The sequence below is a fragment of the Maniola jurtina genome, chromosome 22 (genome assembly GCF_905333055.1).
Source record: "Maniola jurtina chromosome 22, ilManJurt1.1, whole genome shotgun sequence".
Taxonomy (NCBI): Eukaryota; Metazoa; Arthropoda; class Insecta; order Lepidoptera; family Nymphalidae; genus Maniola; species Maniola jurtina.
This window is the reverse complement of record NC_060050.1, coordinates 9,228,001-9,249,128: the sequence shown is the minus strand read 5'-3', so window position 1 is coordinate 9,249,128 and position 21,128 is coordinate 9,228,001. Positions and strand designations below refer to the sequence as shown.

Sequence of the window (21,128 nt, the reverse complement as noted above, 5' to 3'; positions counted from 1 at the left end):
TCTGAGTTCAGGAATATATAAATGTACTACAACATTAAAATATACCAAGCGACAGAAAAACAATTTTACTGTTATATTTCAGCGTTTATTAAGACGATTGCAGTCGGGTCTTAGTTTTCAAGTTTATCTTGTTATTAGCTGATGCCCGCGACTTCGTTCGCGTGGATGAAGGTTTTTTAAAAATCCCGTGGGAACTCTTTGATTTTCCGGGATAAAAAGTAACCTATGTGCTAATCCAGGGTATAATCTATCTCTATTCTAAATTTCAGCTAAATCCGTCCAGTAGTTTTTGCGTGAAGGAGTAACAAACATACACACACACACACACACACACATACAAACGTTCGCCTTTATAATATTAGTGTGATTTTGGAGATAAAAAACCAGAATGGATTTGTTTGACACAGTTCGTCGGCTAGATTACAATAAAGATTATCGTGTTATGATATCTTATCTCGTATATAATATTGTGAGATCGCAATGTTCTGCCACTAGTATCAGGAGCAACCATGCTGAGTATCAGGACTTCAGTGTTTTTGAGTGTTTGCTCTCTAGTCAGTGCTCAACTGTATGAATTGAATGTAGTGCATTATAACGACTTCCATGCAAGGTAGGCGGTTATTTTACCCAACTTCAAAAAAAGGAGGAGGTTCTCAATTTGACTGTATGTTTTTTCTTTTTTTTTTTTGTATGTTTGTTACGCGAATACTCTGCCAAATATGAACCGATTTTGATTTTTTTTTTTGTTTGGTAGGTAATTCTATTTTAGCTTGGTGAAGATCTGATGAATGTCTTCGGAGATGGAGAACAGAACTCGTCAATTATAGATAAGAGTAAATTACTCACGATCAGTGTAATTGAATAGTAGATTGTAATATAAAATTGATATACGTATATAATTATTATTAATGTAAGCTTCTTGAATATTGTATAGAAGCAGGACTTTGCGAAAGTCTATACGATTTGCGAAAGTATATACGATCATTATCATCATCATCAGTGGATTTAGATTTTTAAAGATCCCGTGGAAACTGTTTGATTTTCCGCGATAAAAGTTGCCTATGTCAATTACAGGGACGCAAGCTATCAAGATACCAAATTTCAACCCACATTCATGACGCACAGGTGTCGTCATAGCTTTATATGAATTTACGTCACTATAGAAAAAATATACAGAAATTGTATTATACTTTTAGCTGGTATTACTTTAATTAATAACGTGAATCACACCAGAATAAAAATAACATTGTAAATATCAATAATTATAAATCTGCATCCACATTAACAAAACATTGCGTCGTGCTCTGTTTTCGACCAGAAATTACGTCGAAGCGTAAATATCCATCAGAGCGAACGTCGTTATTTGCGGTGAAAATATTTACACCTCATGCAGCGTTCACCACATGACGCTTATTAGTAGATATTACGCGAATTTATAGTCTCTGGACGTAATCTTAGATGAATGCTTGTAACTTATTTCTTTTTTTGTGCCACTACTGTTTTAACTGCACCAAGCTTATTTAAAACTAGCTTTTACTTCCTTATAACACCCTTCTTTTTGGGTCGCGGGTTAAAAACGCGACGCTACTTAGGTATTTTCAAAAATGCTATCGGGTTCACGGCGTTTCGTTGCCTTCGTATCGTTCGATAGAGTTGCAAGTCTATTAGGCATTTGCCTACATTTTATTCTTGAAATATTTTCTACGTTTACAAAATTAGACAACTTTGGTCTCATTAGATTCAGTACACCTTAATCTAGGCTCGTGCGTTTTATTTTATAGTATTTTAGTTTAGTTACATAAAAAAACTCAAGATTTTAGGACAAAAATATGGATAATTAGACGCTAGTAACTTTTAACATAAGCAATATTTCTTTAAAATTGAAAGGTACGAGCATAGCTCTTCATTATATCTACAACATTTCTAACAATTATGAAAATTGGACTACATTTACGGGGAGAAAAACGTTACAGCGTTTTGAAGGAAGCTTTTTGAGCTTCATTAATTATTCATCTAGTTAATAGGTATTTAATAATAACTTCTTGCACTCACATGGCACAAGATAACATTGGTCTCGTTGGTTTTTAACCCCCGACCCAAAAAGAGGGGTGTTATAAGTTTGACGTGTGTATCTGTGTGTCTGTGTATCTGTGTATCTGTGTGTCTGTGTATCTGTGTGTCTGTGTATCTGTGTATCTGTGTATCTGTCTGTGGCATCGTAGCGCCTAAACGAATAAACCGATTTTAATTTAGTTTTTTTTGTTTGAAAGGTGGCTTGATCGAGAGTGTTCTTAGCTATAATCTAAAAAAATTGGTTCAGCCGTTTAAGAGTTATCAGCTCTTTTCTAGTTTTCTTGTAGAAAAGAAGGTTAGATAACCGTTAGGTTCATAATATTATGTCAATAGACAAATGTCAAGCTGTCAAGATGGACGTTGGCTAAATACATAATTATTTATTTGAAAATGATGTTTTGGAAAAGTCGAAAAATACTTTGGATCGTCGGGGGTGTTATAAATTTTTAATTTACACTTGTGTATGAACAGCTAGACGATCCTCTTCAGCTTTGCAACTCGTTGCCTATGTCGGTTACCCTGATTCTTTTACGTTAGTACTTCTACGTATAATTAGTTTAAGTTTACCTATTTCAGATTTGTGGAAACAAGTCCATCTGGAACAGTATGCAACCCAGAAGTAGCGCCATGCATAGGCGGATTCGCCCGTATAGCTACTCTGGTCAGACAGGCTTTAGAAAGAGAACCAGATTCCATAGTGCTGAACGGGGGAGACAGCTTTCAGGGCACTATATGGTACAACTTGCTTCGCTGGAATGTTACGCAGGAGTTCATGAATATGATACACCATGATGCTCACGTAAATATTAATAAACTATTGTTGCTTCCAGATTATCTAAATATCCTATATATATTCATATCTAAATATCCTATATTTTCATAGTCCTTAGGTTAGCTATTATATTATTTTTTATATTTTACTGTACGACTTATGTTTATGTTAATGCATGCTGTGACTGCCCGTAAGTGGAGTTGCATAAGAGCCCTAGAATTTAAGGAACAACATGTATTTAATCTAAATGTGTAACTCTGTGGGTGGTACTATAGTAAATAAATAAATAAATAAATATAAATAAAAAAACTGACTGACCGCCTGACTGATCTATCAACGCACAGCTCAAACTACTTGAAGGATCGAGCTAAAATTTAGCTTGCAGATAGCTATTATGACGTAGACATCCGCTAAGGAATTTAAATTCAACCCTAAGGGTGTATAGTATAAAAGGTAAAGCTTACTGACTGACTAATTTATCAACGCACAGCTCAAACTACTGGACGGATTGGGCTGAAAGGCATGCAGATAGCTATTAGGTATGACGTAGACATAGTCATAGTCATAGTCATTTATTCTTGATAATATACATTATACGTCAATCCAAAAATTCAAATTATTTTTATAATAAAATGTCACAATATTTTTTGTTATAAATATAGAATGAAATACAATAATAAATATTAATAATCAATTTTGTCTTCAATATTTCTAAGTAAGAATTATAACTATAGAAACTAAGATTAAACTAAGATTTTCCTAAGGGGTAAACCAGTTTTTATTTTGGCAGCACACAACGTGATTGTCTATCGATGGTTGGAAAAGTCAGTAGAAACATAACTTTCAATTAAATAAATAAAGTTCCCCTTTCCCATAGGTACTAGGCAACCATGAGTTCGACAATGGTATAGAAGGAGTAGTCCCATATCTCCAACATTTGAATTCTTCAGTTGTTGTAGCCAACATTATCGATGACGAAGAGCCAGATATCCAAGGCTTATATCAACCAAGCGTTGTGATTGAGAGAAAAGGACGAAAGATTGGTATTATAGGCGTTATCATATCTACCACTAACGTAAGGCACTTTCATTTATTTATTTCATTTCATTCATTCTTTCATTTATTTTCCGCGTATACTAGTTTCTATACCGATTTGACTGGTTTCACATAATTTTTACAACCAGCATATTATCACTTTTAAAACTGCTTATAGATTATTATCAAGGCCTTCTGATTTTTAACCCCCGATCCAAAAAGAGGGATGTTATAAGTTTGACGTGTGTATCTATCTGTGGCATCATAGCTCCTAAAGTAATGAATCGATTTTAATTTAGTTTTTTTTTTTGTTTGAAAGGTGGCTTGATCGAGAGTGTTCTTAGCTATAATCCAAGAAAATCGGTTCAGCCGTTTGGAAGTTATCAGCTCTTTTCTAGTTACTGTAACCTTCACTTGTCTGGGGTGTTATAAATTTTTAATTTACACTTGTCATTAAATGGACTGTTGGCAGGAATTGGCGGCTACTGGTAATCTGACATTCACTGATGAAATAGAGGCTGTAAGAAGGGAGGCTGAGAAGCTGAATGAGGAGGGCGTGGACATAATCGTCGTTTTGTCTCATTGTGGACTTGAAAAAGACCAGTAAGAATTCATGGATATTGCAAAGATAGTTTTTATAGATGCTTAAGCAGTTGGAAAACAAAACGGTGTAATTGCAATTTTACTGTAATTATACCATATTGATTGAAATCACGAATTTGAACTCAATTTTGAATCAAAGAAATCAAAGAAAAAAAATGGATCAAAAGTGTAAGGGCCAATATTTAGACCAGCGCTAAATTCCAGCAGCTTGTAAGTGATGACGCAGCCTAAATGTAGCATATTACCCAACACATGCAAGCCAAAAGGGTATTCCATGTCTTAGAGCTCCTTCTCACTAAGTCGCAAGCAAGGCGGCAGTAGCAGCGCGACTGTCGCGCGAGAGTCGCGCTGTTCAGAAGCGGCAGACTTCCATACTAAAATGAGCAGCGCGACAGCCGCACGACACGTGATTTGACATAGCGGCCGGCAGCGCGGCAGCCGCGCGCGATCAGTCGGCTTCCAACCAGTGTTGCAAGCGCACGTGTATACAATTATTATTGATTATGATTATGTATGATGATTATGTATACAATTATTGTATTCAAGAAGACGTAACAATTCACCGAAAGACTTTTTTGACTTTCGAACGTAATTTTTTTTAATTATTACTACTTTTCAGCACTGTATACTGTTATATAATCACTATTTATATGCCGATTTCGAAACAAAGGATCAATCCAGTATTTTTTAATTTTATTATGAACGCGACGTCAATGGCACCGAAGGAAAAGCAACAATAGCAGCAGCAACAATGATGTTTCCGTTGGAATCCATTATTGAAATGTGTGCCACCCTAAACTAAACAAGTCGCGCTGCTGCCGCACTGCTTGCGACCTAATGTGAAGGAGCTCTAAGTGGTGCGAACCAGAGACAAGAAAGAGATATTTTATTGATCCAAAAAAGCTATTTTGAGTAATATGTTTATAGTCCATATATTACACAGTTTCATGATGAAATTATGTGAATTTTTTCACAGTATCGTGCCCGTATATTAAATCGTAATAAATTCAATTACCAGTTATTTGCTTACATCTTACAAGTAAATTATTTCAGGAGCGAGAGATAATAAATTGGGTGATTATATGAAGGGGAAGCAAATAATTACAATCATCTCTGTTGTTTTCGTATAGATTAATTATTTCAGTGGTGTTGGAATATAATTTTTTATTTTTATTTTATTGAAAATAGTACAATGATTGAATGATGTTATGATTTTAGCAGTCTATGTACATATGTATGTATGTGGGTATGCATGTTTGTATCCAGATTCTGTGTGTTCCACCGTAGCGCCTAAATTACTGGGCCGATTTTGATGAATGAGGTGTCATCGATTCGTCTTAAGGGTCCGGGTGACATAGGTTAAATTTTATAGGAAAAAAAATGACCAAACAGATGTTACATGAAAAAAGACGTGTCTCAAAATTTTTTTAACCCCCGACCCAAAAAGAGGGGTGTTATAAGTTTGACGTGTGTATCTGTGTATCTGTGTGTCTGTGTATCTGTGTATCTGTGTATCTGTGTATCTGTGTATCTGTCTGTGGCATCGTAGCGCCTAAACGAATGAACCGATTTTAATTTAGTTTTTTTTGTTTGAAAGGTGGCTTGATCGAGAGTGTTCTTAGCTATAATCCAAAAAAATTGGTGCAGCCGTTTAAGAGTTATCAGTTCTTTTCTAGTTTTCTTGTAGAAAAGAAGGTTACATAACCGTTAGGTTCATAATATTATGTCAATTGACAAATGTCAAGCTGTCAAGATGGACGTTGCCTTGATACATAATTATTTATTTGAAAATGATGTTTTGGAAAACTCTGATACTTTGGATCGTAGGCGCGGAATAGTCCAAGAAAATCGGTTCAGCCGTTTGAAAGTTATCAGGTCTTTTCGGTCTTTACCTTCACTTGTCGGGGGTGTTATAAATTTTTAATTTACACTTGTTTTTGCTATTGTATCGAGTGGTGTGTCAAACGAAAGAGGAGAAAATTCTGAGTTCATAAACATAAATGTACTACAACATTAAAATATACCAAGCGACAGAAAAACAATTTTACTATAATATTTTAGCGTTTATTAAGACGATCGCAGTCGGGTTTTAGTTTTCAACTTTATCTTGTATTTAATACAATACATTTATCTTGTATTTTTACAGAGAAATCGCTCTGAAAGCAAGTCCGTACGTAGATATCGTCGTAGGAGCTCACAGCCATTCCTTGCTAATAAATACAGAACCTCCGGCGGGTATAGCGTTCGTGCCTCAGGGACCTTACCCAATTGTAGTCGAACAAGAGAACAGATCTGTAAGTAGAAGATATTTGTGTTGAGATAGCTCAACGTACTTTATAAGAAGTAATAAATGAATTAGGACTCAGGAAAGATTAAAACGGAAAAATAACCAACCAGGAAGCAACCGTTATAATATACTAGAGGATGCCCGCGACTTCGTCCGTGTTGTTGTAGGTTTTTAAAGATCCCGTGGGAACTGTTTAATTTTCTGGGATAAGAAGTTGCCTATGTCAATTACAGGGACGCAAGCTACCTCGGTACCAAATTTCATACAAATCGGTTAAACGGATGGATCTTTAGGAATTCCGTGGTAACTCTTTGATTTTCCGGGATAAAAGTAGCCTATGTCCATCCCCGGGATAAGCTAAATCTATACCGAATTTCGTCAGAATCAGTTAAACTGTTTGGCCGTGAAAAGGTAGCAGACAGACAGACACACTTTCGCATTTATAATATTAAGTATGGATATTATGGATTGGCAGCTTTTTTCCTACATACTAATATACAATAAAAACTATAAAAAGTCAGTTAATTAATTTATCACATTACAATCTAATCGATTAACACAATATAATTAATAAAGTAAGATATATTTTGTGGAACCAACTCCCTTCGACGGTATTCCCACTAGATTTCAATATAGGGTCACTCAAAAGGCGGATCAACTAATTCCTGAAAGGCCAGCAATGGTACCCAATTCGAATAAATGATTTGACCTTGACTTTAATTTTTTTAATTTGTTATTATTTAGGTGCTTGTGGTTCAAGCGGCTGCTCATACAGTATTTTTGGGAGAAATCAAGCTTTACTTTGACGAACAAGGGGAACTTGTTAATTGGACTGGTGATCCTATCTTTGCTGGCAATGACGTTGAACAAGGTATCTAATTAGATTGCATAATATAACACAGTACATAGTGTAACCAGAACACTAGCAAAAACTTAGCGTTACTATTATACTACCTTAATACAGTCCAATGCCAATAACCATTTACCTTATCTTGTAGTTTTAGTGATTTAGTATTTCCAAACCCGCATTGCATAGCGTGCAAAACTAGGGTCAATGCCCCACCTACGATACGGCATTGACTTCGAGTGACCTATTTACGGAACGTTCGTTGACCTCTAGCGTCAGACTGATATTTTATTTGCGATATATTGTGAACTTTTCAAAATACAGGATTTTTTTAATTTTTTTCCTAGTTTTTTGTGGTGTCTTATCAGTAATCATCAGTACTACTATTACCCGTCTTCGTTTTTGCTAGTGTTTTTGTTACACCCTGTATATTGTGGGAGGCGACCGTCACGCAGCTGACGTGCCCGCTTCGTTGTTCCTTTGGTCGCGCAGGTTTGGATGATACTTTATAATGATGACAAAACGATTTAACTAAACAGAATCTACGACAAAAATTGTTTTCTATTTTGAAATCGTCATTACTTATTTTGTTGAGTGGATCTAGAATCTCTTTTACGCTAAGATTCCTTCGATAACTTGGATTAACTTTGATTTCAGCACCTGATGTTTTGGCAAAGATTAATGAATACCTGCCAATCATAGAGGAGAAAGCCACAGAGTTGGTAGGATTTTCTAAAGTACTGCTATCGTCGAGGTGCTCCTGCGGCGAATGCAACCTTGGAAGCTTCATTTGCGATGCTTTTATGAATGCTGTACGTTTTTTTTATTTTGCTTAGGGTCCGTATCCGCATCGGGACCCTATTACTGTCCATCCGTCCGACTGTCCGTCCGTCAGCGGGCTGTATCTCACGAACCGTAATAGGTAGAGAGTAAAAAAAAGTCACAGAATGTGTAGGTACGAGTATATTTATTGCCGCTATAACAAGAAATACGAACGCGTTTAAGCAAACGTAGTGTGGGACGCCCTCCAGCACGATGGACCGATTATATTAAGCGGCTGGCGGGAAGTGGCTGGATGAGGAAGGCTGAGGACCGGGTGTGGTGGCGCTCTTTAGGGAAGGCCTATGTCCAGCAATGGATGTCCACAGGCTGATGATGATGATGATGATGATGATAACAAGAAATACTAAAAATTTCAAAATGGCCGTCATGAAAATTTAAAAAAAATTCAAAAGTCTTATTTCTTGTACGGAATCCATCGTGTGCGAGCCCGACTCACACTTGACCGATTTTTTATTTATTTATCTACTCCTTGAATATGAAATGCCTTTCAGTAGGAAGTCATTAAGTTGGACGTAATCAAGTTAATGTACCTATAAGCAATATTTTTAAGTAAGGTATAATTGGTTTACAGGCGATAGAAAGAGCACAAGGAAATCAATGGAATTACGCACACTTCTGTTTGACAAACACGGGCGGTGTGAGGTCTGATATTGACGCAGGAAGTAAGTAATTCTAAGTAAATCTCCAAAAAGACAAAGACAAAGGCGTCGAACAGCATTTTTCTTTGTAAATATATATAAAAAAAAGAAAAAGCTGACTGTCTGACTGACTGACCTATCAACGTACAGCTCAAAATGCTGGACGAATCCGGCTGAAAGCCATGCAGATAGTTATTATGACGTAAGCAATAAGCATCCGCAAAGAAAGGATTTTTGAAAATTCAACACAGGGGTGGTAAAATAGGGGTTGGTTTGAATGTAATCCACGTGGATTAAGTCGCGGGCATGAGACAGTCAGTATTTCTGTTTTCAGACGTAACATTCGAAAAGCTGCTGCTATCGACGCCATTTGAGAACCAAGTGGAAGTATTTGACCTGAAAGGGCAGTATGTCTTGGAAGCGTTGGAGTTTGCAGTCGCCAACCAGCCTTTTCCTGGTGCAAGGATGCTGCAGATTTCTGGTAGGTAACTTTACCCGACTAGAAAAATAACTACACTAACTCTTGTATCCCATAGTATAAAATATGCAAAAGTGTGTTTGTTTGTTGATTCGTTAATTTGTCTCAAGTTTGTCCTTTAATCACGCCACAACGGAGCAACTTATTTACGTGATTTTTGGATGAAAAAACATGGAGATTTTTAAAAACCTAAATCCACGCGGACGAAGTTGCGGGCATCAGCCAGTACTTGATAATTAAATCGAATCATTGAAAAGAGCAACCGACGACTTTCTTGCTGGATCTTCTTTGTAGGAATGCATTCCGAATCAGTAGTAGATGCATGAGACCATTCAAATGTATTTGTAAAAGTTTATTTCATTATAACAGCTTTATATTTCTTATTGAAATAAAATTATTTGGAAAATTAATTATTTTTATGATTTCAGTGTTTGTGATTATTGAATTCGGGGTTTTAGGGTTCCGTACCTCAAAAGGAAAAACGGAACCCTTATAGGATCACTTTGTTGTCTGTCTGTCTGTCCGTCCGTCCGTCCGTCCGTCGTGTCTGTAAGAAAACTATAGGGTACTTCCCGTTGACCTACAATTATGTTTGGCAGGTAGGTAGGTCTTATAGCACAAGTACAAGAATAAATACCAAGTGGGTTATCATATGAAAGGGCTTCATCTGTAAATTCTAAAACACATTTTTACTTATTTTTATGTAAGTATAATAGTTTTTGATTTATTGAGCAAAAATTACCCGAGTACGGAACCCTCAGTGCGCGAGTCTGACTCGCACTTGGCCAGTTTTTTTAAAATCCTATTAAACTTGTAGGGCTCAGAGGGGTATTTGACGGTCTACGACCAGTTAACAGCAGGATAGTGAACGCGACCGTCCGTTGCAATGACTGCAATGTCCCTCGGTACGAACCCTTGGATGTCAACAAGACGTACAAAGTGGTCTCACAGAGCTTCCTTGGTGGAGGCGGCGATGGATTCAGTGTAAGTAATATCTGCATATTGTTCGCGACAGGTCGAGATGGCGTAATGAGGTGACATCACATACCACCTTTTTTAACCCCCGACCCAAAAAGAGGGGAGGGGTATCTGTGTATCTGTCTGCGGCATCGTAGCTCCTAAACTAATGAACCGATATTAATTAGTTTTTTTTGTTTGAAAGGTGGCTTGATCGAGAGTGTTCTTAGCTATAATCCAAGAAAATCGGTTCAGCCGTTTGAAAGTTATCAGCTCTTTTCTAGTTACTGTAACCTTCACCTGTCGGGGGTGTTATAAATTTTTAATTTACACTTGTACCTTATGTTATTGAAGAACTTACTTGTTACGTTATTCATCACAATCATAATCAAATAAACTAATACTGACATTGCTACAAATACAAACATTGGATTTGAATAAAAAATTGTGAAAGTGATATTATTACAATATTGTTCTGGAATCACGCGTTCGAATTTCCTATAATGTATTGTATATTATATGTTTTGTAAAAAATTTTTAGAGCCAGCTGCCAAAACTAAATTCCTGTAGGAAGGTAAATTACGTGTTCACAGCAGCGATATTTGTGATATCAGAATGTCAATTTTATCGCGCGTAAAATAAAATGTTCAAAAAAAAGGAAAATTTTAATCTATGTAGCTGTTCGGTTAACGGCCGTAACAATTTTGTGTCGTGAAATTGATACAACTCGTGTGGGCGAAACGATCGTGGATTTTGTGAAATTTTGTAAAATAGAGTCAAATAAACCAAATGAATTTACATCAGGGAGTCAATGGCTCAACGGTTTATTGGGCAGACTGTAGTCCGTGAGATTGTTGGTTCAAATTCCACCCACTGATAATAATTAATTTACTGTCCCTGAAGCAGATGTTAAGATTTTTTGACCTATTCAGGGTTCGGGGTTCGATCCTGAACAAGCATCTCTCACTTTTCCGACCTATGTGCGTTTAAGGGTCATGAGACCGGCCTGCCCGCGAAATTCAAATTTAATTTGGTTTTTCGCAATTTGTAAACTAATACGACAACGTAGGCTTATGGTTATTTAACAGGCCGGTCTCATGCCCCTTAATACAATTAATTTTAGGGGGAAGGAAAACATCGTGAAAAACTAACCACCATTTTCATATAGTGGTTAAAGTTTGCGTATCCTTACGTACGTGAGCTTCATGCAAGTGTCAAAAAGAACTGTACAAAGTTTCGACTCAAGTTGCCTTCAAACTACGGAAATATAATATAATATATAAATATCGCAATTAGTGTGAACAGTGACATTTAAAAGTAGGGTGAGCGATATTTATATATTATATTATATTTCGTAGTTTGAAATCAGCTTGAATCGGCTGAACGATGCGCGAATGCATAGGTAACGGACAGCAAACAATTTATTTTGTAGTATATATTATGTTATAAAGAGTGAGTTGATTTTTATCTATTAGTTACATCTATTTTAGAGTAGGTACATTGTCTGAATACTAGAATTCTAACAGCCAAAAGTTTATTACACTCTCCTCAATAACAAGTCTCAACTCAGTGCAAAGTGGTCGTTTAAACTTTATTCCGATACAAAACTGTGTAAATGAGCTTAGAGATTGTCCAATTCTCGCATACCAGACCGAATTTACCGTCAAATTTTAACTCGGTGAACGTTTTAAGGTCAGGGATGGTAAACCATTGGCATGTGTGCTATTGATGCTATAAGAGAAAATACTGTTCCCTTTTTAGTTACTACAGGCATTACGGGCAATAGGTGATATAGAGCCATGCTCAGACGACTTCTAGCAGTCGCTTGTCTTTTTTCTTCTAGTCGGAAAAAGAAAGAACTACAAGGACAAATTCTCACTATTTCATTGGTGTGTTACAAATAAAAGATGGATGCTCTTGGATTTGATTTTATTTCCATTCACACGACACAGACAGACATTGTATCAAGACAGCGATAGGTGACAAGTGACAAGTATGTGACAAGTGACAGATGACATTAGGATATTACACAGACTAATACAATACCGTAACATCTCCCTTTTTTTTTTTTTTTTTTTTTTAACACTAGGTACTAACTGTTAACAATTTTATTATTATGACAACGACAGATATTTTATAAACACAAGTATATACATAGTACAAGTACAACATTATTTTTTATAACACCACAAGAAAATCACTTATGACTATCCAGGCTGCATGGTTTACAACCTTTGCCTTTCTCGATACATTGACAGACTACTACTAAAATTGACATTTGTTTTTTTTGAACCTTTACCTTTCCTGAAAAATAATTTAAATACTAAATTTAATTTTTAATAATTTTGTTTACATCTTTAAATAATTGAAATACTAACAAACTTACTAACAAATAACAATTTCATTTTGTTTACATCTTTATAGGTATACTGACTGTGTTGTGTGCTGTGGAAAATGATATTATGTGTGTACTGACTGTTTAATGATAAACTGACGGTTTCTCCTAAACTGTCCTAGTTCACTATTTATTAGATAACTTCTAGGTTCAGGACCTATCTGAATAATAACTCCAGGAACCCATTTTTTGTGTTCAGGTTTGTGTTTAAATAAGATTTTATCACCTACATGTAATGGTTTAAGCATTTTTGTATGTTTATTATAATAAAATTTTGTGTATGACTTTTGTTTTTCATTTAATTTCTTTATTTTATTCATATCACAAAGCTTAGGTAGCAAGTTTTCTTTTCCAGTAGGAACTACTGTACGCAGTTGTCTAGACATACACAGCTCTGCTGGTGAATATTGACTTTGTTTAGGGGTATTTCTGTACAAAAGTAATGCTAAATACATATCAGATTTGTCAGTTTTACACTTAATTAACATATTTTTTATAGTTCCAATAGTCCTTTCAACTAAACCATTTGACCTACTTAAGTATGGACTAGAAGTTATGTGTTCTATGTCCCATTCTTGAGTGAATAACTTAAACTCTTTGCTATTAAACGGGGGGCCATTGTCTGTTATTGCAATCCTGCAAATTCCATGACGGGCCAATATTGACTTTAAATGTGTAATTACTTGGCTAGCTGAATAGCCTGATGTTAACTTGGCAAGTTCTATATACTTTGAATAATAGTCAACTACCATTAAGTATTTAGTTCGTTCAAATTCAAAAATATCTATACCAATTTTGTACCATGGTATGTTTTCATACTCATGTTGCATAATTGGTTCTTTACTATTATTTCGACGGTAAGATAGACAAATGTTACATTGACCTATATATTTTTCTATGTCATTTTGCATATTTGGCCAAAAGACTGTAGTTTTTGCTAGACGGATTGAGCTGTTTATACCTTGATGGGCAGAATGAATTAGTTTTAATATATACTCTCTCATTGACTCTGGGATTATAATGCAGTTAGATTTGAAGACAACGTTATCAATGACATATATTTGATCTTTGAGACTATAATAAGATTTGACTGACTGACTAACTGAACGCTTATGTTCAGGCCATCCGTTGTGACAATATTGAATTATTTGACTTAATGTTTGATCTTGGACTGTAGACTCTTGAATTTCTTTTAATTTCTCTGGACTGACTGACAAATTAGACATTATTATATTAACATGTAAATCTATATCTTGATCAACTTCTGACAAACAAGTTTCACTTAATGCTGCTCTAGACAAAGTATCTGCAATATATAAGTAACGACCAGGCTTGTATACAACAGTTAGATCATACGGCTGCAATCTAAGCATGATTCTTTGCAATCTTGGGGGAATGTCATATAGAGCTTTTTTGAAAAGAGTTATGAGAGGTTTGTGGTCTGTCTCCACTGTTATGTTATGACCATATATGTATTGGTGGTACTTAGTACAACCAAAGAGGACAGCTAGTAGTTCTTTCTCTATCTGCGAGTAGGACTGTTGTATTTTACTTAGAGAAGCAGATGCATATGCAATGGGTTGCTTGTCATGGGATAACACTGCACCCATGGCATCCTTCGATGCGTCTACAGATAAAATTATTTCCTTTTTAGGGTCATAGTATGTTAAGACAGGTGTTGAACAAATAACTTTTTTAATATTATTAAATTGAGACTCATGGTGCTCTGACCAATACCATTCAGTATTTTTTGATAAAAGTGCTCGCAAATGACTTATTTGCTGTGACAAATTTTTAATAAATGGACTAAGATAATTGACCATACCTAGGAATCTTTGAAGATCTGTTATATTTTTAGGACTTGGCATGTTACAAATAGCTTTTACTCTAGACTTATCAACTTGTACACCTTCTTCACTAAATATATGGCCTAAATATTTGACTTCTTTTTGACAAAACACAGACTTTTCTTTGTTAAATTTTACATTAATTTGACGTGCTCTTTCTAAGACTTTTTGTAACCGTTGATTATGTTCTTCTACAGTTCTACCATAAATAAGAAAATCATCCATCATAATTTTAACACCTTCAATATCACCAAATCTTTTTATCATTTCTCTATGAAATATTTCTGGAGCTGCATTAATACCAAAGGGTAACCTAGTGAATCTATATCGTCCAAAAGGTGTAATAAATGTACAGAGCTTAGAAGAAGCTTCTGACAACTTGAGCATCCAATAGCCTTTATTGGCATCTAATGTTGAAAAATACTGAGCTCCAGCAAGACTAGATTTAATTTCATCTAAGGTTGGAAATTGGAAATGTGATCTTAAAATTGACTGATTTAGCTTTCTAGGATCAATGCACAGACGTAATTTACCATTCTTTTTTGAGGTTAAGACTAGAGCGCTTACCCATTCAGTAGGCTCTTCAACTCGTTGTATGACTCCACTTTTTTCCATAGATTCTAGCTCTTGTTTTAGTGGTTGATGAAGACGGAATGGAACCCTTCTGCATGCCTCTATAGATGGAGTTGCATTAGGCTTCAAGGTTAGTTCGCATTGAAAATCTGTTAGACAACCTAAACCTTCAAACAAGTCCTTATTTGTATCAACTATATCTTGACATGTTAAATTCTGGAAAGAAACACTATTAATTTTTCTTATTAAATTTAAAGTTTTACAGGTATCCCTACCTATAATATTTTGACTTTTCATGTCGACAATATGAAAGTTAACTGTATATGACTTATTTTTATGAATCACTGACAAATTGCATTGACCTACCAGAGGGATAATTTCTCCACTGTATGTAGAAAGTGTGTTCTTACTTTTGTGTATGTTGGAAAGTGGCAGATTTAATGAGTTGTATGTGTGAATGGATAGAATATTTGTGTCTGCTCCAGTGTCTAATAAAAAATTTACCTGTATTTGGTTTATACATAGATCAATATTCCAAGGTTTTGACAAATTAGACTTATCATCCTGTATACAGTAGACAGAACCAACATAAAACAAAGATTCATTATTTACAGACTGATTTTCACAATTGACTACTTTTACTTGATGTGAACGGCAAAACTGAGCGAAATGATTGGACTTATTACACTTTCTGCACTTGACACCTTGAGCTGGGCACTTGAATCTATGTACCTGACCGCACCGACCACATGATGTATTCCTCTGACTTGACGTTGATGGTGTGCGTTGACGTGTTTGCTGTGACTGGTGTCTGGACCTGTTTCTATGGGAAGAGTCTCTGCGACTTGGTGATCTTGACACGCGTCCTATGAAATGTAATGATGCGTCTTCCAATGCTTTTGCTTGTTGTTTAGTAGACTCACAGCGCTTGGCTATGTTTATTGCCTCCTCTAGGGTGTTCGGTTTTTCAATTAGAATCCTTTCTTTATAGTAAGTGTTGTTGCAGTTCCAGCTAAATATGTCTCTGAGCAAGCTTTCACGTATGTCACCAAATTCACAAGTGTGACTTAAATTTTTTAGATCCGTGACATAGGTGTCTATAGATTCATTTGGTAGTTGTTTCCTGCTAAATAATTTATGCCTTTCTACCGTGACGTTTATTTTCGGAGTGAAATACTGTGTAAATTTGTTACAGAGATCGCCAAAACTAACTTTTTCGATATCTAGGTCAAATGAGTAAAAAATTTCCAGACAATCTGATCCGATGAATTGCAAGAGAATGGCTGTTTTACGTGCATCTTCGGCTTCATCTAAATTATTTGCCTTTAAATAGACTTTCAGTCGTGTGAGCCATTTTTTCCATAGCAATGGGACGTTGTTACCTTCAACGATGAACGGCGGCAGGGTCATGCCTACTGGCAATGGCGTCATGGCGTGGCTGGTTGACGACTCGCTGTGACCTGGTGGTCTTCTAGGCTTTGTGTTCACAAAATCTTCGTCCTGCATTGTTTTTCTTTATTGTGATCCCTGTTCTGGCACCATATTTCATTGGTGTGTTACAAATAAAAGATGGATGCTCTTGGATTTGATTTTATTTCCATTCACACGACACAGACAGACATTGTATCAAGACAGCGATAGGTGACAAGTGACAAGTATGTGACAAGTGACAGATGACATTAGGATATTACACAGACTAATACAATACCGTAACACTCACGACAACTACGATACTGTCTTAGTATAATGTTAAACGCAAAATAAAAAGTTTAAGGTCAGTGCATTTGCGCTGGTTTCTCTTCATTGTGGTTTTTTTATTGCAAGATACCCTTGTCGCCAAGATACCCTTGTTTGGTGTACCCAATAGGGATGATGACTACTAGTCAAATCAGCGACTTTATATCAAACATCAAAACGCTTGCTTAGTAAGGGAGCTTGTATGAAATACACAGATGTAACTTCATAAACGTTGACGTAATTTGCCGAACATTTCAGTCAAACGATAATTTTAAATGACTAGTAAACTTAAAAAATTAGCAGCGGCTAGGGATTTTACAAATTTTGGAAGACCTAGAGGGTTAATAGTTAATCCATACTAATATTATAAATGCGAAAGTGTGTCTGTCTGTCTGTCTGTCTGCTACCTTTTCACGGCCCAATAGTTTAACCGATTCTGACGAAACTTGGTATAGAGTTAGCTTATATCCCGGGGATGTACATAGGCTACTTTTTATACCAGAAAATCAAAAAGTTCCCACGGGATCCCTAAAGATCCATCCGCTTATCCGATTTGTATGAAATTTGGTACCGAGATAGTTATCCCGGAAATATAAACAGTTCTTACGGGATCCTTAAAAACTTACATCCACGCGGACGAAATCGCGGCCATCCTCTAGTAAGAAATAATTTATTTTGACAGTCATCATCCCAATTATGGCTAATGGAAAGCAATCATGAGCTCTACTAGTAGGTTAGATCGCGCTTGCATAGAAGATGCTTAGGTGTCTTGAAAACACTTAAATTACACGTGGCAGGAAACACGGACGCCGGAAGGACGCACCTTAGCAATTGGCATCAAAAAGGTCGAACCCTTTTTTCTTTTGAAAAATGGGCACGTAAATATAAAAAGGTTCGCCGTCCCTGGTCTACGTAGATGTTAGCGAGAAATTTGGTACAATTTAATGAACCAGTATATTGCGGCGATTCATGATCGGAATGAATCCAATTCCTCCGCAATTTACACAAGTTGGGAACTTATTTGTTTCTAGTTTTGGGTTTTTCTCGTTTTAACCGAGAATTTAAATGCCGCTGACAAAGAACAAAGCCTGTATTTTTTTGGTACAAAAAAGACATTATTAAAGCTACCGATTGCGGTGTTCGTGATCAGAATGAAATTTGTTTTCAAATAAATTGTTATTAAGTACTGGATAGCTAATACCTACCCCCTAATACCCGCGACTTCATGCGTATGAATAAAGTTTTTTCAAAAAATCCTGCGGAAACTTTTGATTTTCCGGGATAAATGCCTATGTCCATGATAGATCCTTCAACCTTCATCCACGTGGATTTAGGTTTTCCAAAAATCCCGTGGGAACTCTTTGATTGCCCAGCCCTGGGATGCAAGCTATCTGTGTACCCAATTTTGTTATCTAATAATACCCTCAGACCCGGGACAGGGCACCTTAACTTTTGTGTTCAAAAATAAAAAAGGATCAGTTCGTTGTCTGTCTGTCCGTCGTATCTGCCAATTCGGAAACAAAACGTATAGGGTACCTGGCCTTGACCTAGAATCAGGAAATTTGGTAGATAGCAATGTCTCATAGCACAAGTAAAGGGAAAATCCGAAAACCGTGAACCATTACCATCACAAAACAAATTAAAAAGTGTCAATTTTTGTACGGTACGGAACCCTTCGTGTGCGACCTCGGCTCTTTCCACTTTTTTAACCTAATTTTTATTCTATTTCACAGATGATTTCAAACAACCGTGAGAACGTGGAAGTGCTTGGGGTGGACTACGAAATACTAATGAACTACGTGCGCCAGCAGTCCCCAATCATCAAGGACCTAGATGGCCGGTTAGCGATTTCAGATCCTTGCTTACAAAATTAGGTGTAACAGTATATACTGTTAATGCATGAATTAAGTATCATCGGGATTCGATTACACAATTATTGTCTTAATTTATTGAAACGAACTTATTGTGAATATTACCTAAGTATTAAAAATATCTATTTATTGTGAACAATGCATATTTTTCTAGTCAGTTAGTTGGAACTTACCTAAAAGCTTTACAAAATTCATGCCCCATCCACTTAACCGATTTTGACGTTTGGTACAGAAGTGGATACGAGATACTTTTATCTCGGAAAATCCACCCAGAGTTCCCACGGGATATAAAAAAAAGCCGAAATCCACGTGGATGAAGTGCAGGCTAGTTCTACCATAATGAGAATAATATTTCGCGCAGCACAAGATAATATTAGTGCAAGATTAATAATAATATTATGATTGAGGTATTCTCCCGCGGTCGGACAAATTAGCATAATATTGTATCCATAATCAAACCGATATTGCTTCAGCGAGTGCAGAGTACACCAGTTTTAATACCTAGAAGCATTCTAGAATATATATGCAAATTATATTTTAGCCAAACATGGTCGCTAACAGCTATGGATGGACCCCATAAGAAAGCCGTGGCTAGTTACCACCCTACCGGCAAAGCGATTTAGCTTTCATCCTGCGTAGAAACCAAAAGGGTGTGGTTTTAACAAGAACTGCCATACCTTTTCCAGGTTAGCCTACTCCCATCTTAGACTGCATCATCACTTACCACAAGGTGAGATTGCAGTCACGGGCTAACTTGTCTCTGAATAAAAAAAAGAGAGTTGATTGACACTCACCGTGCGATGGAGAGAGCTATGCTTGGAATTTCTATATTTGATCATATCAGAAATGAATATCTTTGATTATCCGGGTATGTCCATTTCCAGGACGCAAGCTATCTCTGGGGAAAATGTCGTCAAAACGGGTTCAGCCATGAAAATCTAACAGATAGACAGAGTACAAACAGACAGAAAGACAGACAAACATAGAGACAGACAGGTTAGGACGGATAGAACTTTCGCATTTATACCTAATTTTATTATGGTACGTACAGTAAAATAACTAAGTGTACCCATAATAGACCCTTAAAATTAATAATCGAGTTTTTCCATATTTTTATCACAAAATATTATTCCAAGAAATTTATTTCGAAGAACAGAGACCTTTTTAAGAGCTCATGTTATAAAAGGTCAATGAATCGTATAAACGATGAAAATCTTTGTAAGAATATCTTCGTTATTCCTATGAAAACACCCAGGCAGAAGGAAAAAGCTTTTGAAGACAAATATTATACGCAACTAAAGATCGGTATGGATGGTATCTTTGTGACAAAGATCCGATTTGTATGGATTAATTCAAGCTAGACACGACACATAATCCCCTGACCCAGTGGTTAGCGCTGTGGTTTTATAAATTGGAGGTCTGGGGTTCAATTCCCGGCAGTGGTAATTTTGGAATTTATAATTTTTAAATTGTCTCTGGTCAGCCTCCGGTCTGGTTTGACTTCAGCCGTGGCTACTTACCACTCTTCCCATAAAGCTGTACAACCAAGCGATTAAGCGTTTTTGTTTGTATAGTATGGCATATTATTGTAAATTGAACAGTTGAAAAGAGCAACCGCTGAGTTTCTTGCTGGTTCTTATCGGTAGGAGAACCAGTGGTAAATTATTTTGACGATTCAAAAGCACTTGTAAAAGTTTATTTGAATAAAAATATATTCTATTCTATTCCATTCCAACTAATAATGATTTTAAGCTTATTTCGCGGTTTAACAACATTATGTAAACCACGACCCATGCAACTGGATCGAAATATCGATAATTCAAAATCATTATTTTAATCCTGCTAGGTATGTAGTATATACCTGCCCGTTAATCACACTAATATTATAAAGGCGAAAGTTTGTATGTGTGTGTGTGTGTGTGTGTGTGTGTGTATGTTTGTTACTCCTTCACGCAAAAACTACTGGACGGATTGGGCTGAAATTTAGAATGGAGATAGATTATACTCTGGATTAGCACATAGGCTACTTTTTATCCTGGAAAATCAAAGAGTTCCCACGGGATTTTTAAAAAACTATATCCACGCGAACGAAGTCGCGGGCATCAGCTAGTATTATAATATGCTTAGGCAATATTGTCCCTGAATATTAATTAAATTTCCGAAAACGGAACT

At 36.1% G+C, this 21,128-nt stretch overlaps 1 protein-coding gene across 1 annotated transcript; it reads left to right on the top strand.

Annotated features, from left to right (window-relative positions):
• The first annotated feature begins 478 nt into the window (after positions 1-478).
• On the top strand, positions 479-19,049 carry LOC123876820 (apyrase-like). The gene is made up of 11 exons (XM_045923185.1): positions 479-610; positions 2,650-2,872; positions 3,723-3,920; positions 4,353-4,483; positions 6,630-6,777; positions 7,515-7,641; positions 8,275-8,429; positions 9,032-9,122; positions 9,433-9,579; positions 10,394-10,560; positions 18,819-19,049. The coding sequence occupies exons 1-11, from the start codon at positions 510-512 to the stop codon at positions 18,957-18,959; spliced, it is 1,629 nt and encodes a 542-aa protein (XP_045779141.1). The 5' UTR covers positions 479-509; the 3' UTR covers positions 18,960-19,049.
• The last annotated feature ends 2,079 nt before the right edge of the window (positions 19,050-21,128 follow it).

What these genes read in the sequence shown, in the direction of transcription:
- LOC123876820 (XM_045923185.1), top strand. Translation starts at nt 510, where the DNA reads ATGCTGAGTATCAGGACTTCAGTGTTTTTGAGTGTTTGCTCTCTAGTC. An exon ending in TTATCATATCTACCACTAAC is followed by an intron (nt 3,921 to 4,352) that starts GTAAGGCACTTT and finishes GACTGTTGGCAG; the next exon opens with GAATTGGCGGCTACTGGTAA. An exon ending in GTCTGATATTGACGCAGGAA is followed by an intron (nt 9,123 to 9,432) that starts GTAAGTAATTCT and finishes TTCTGTTTTCAG; the next exon opens with ACGTAACATTCGAAAAGCTG.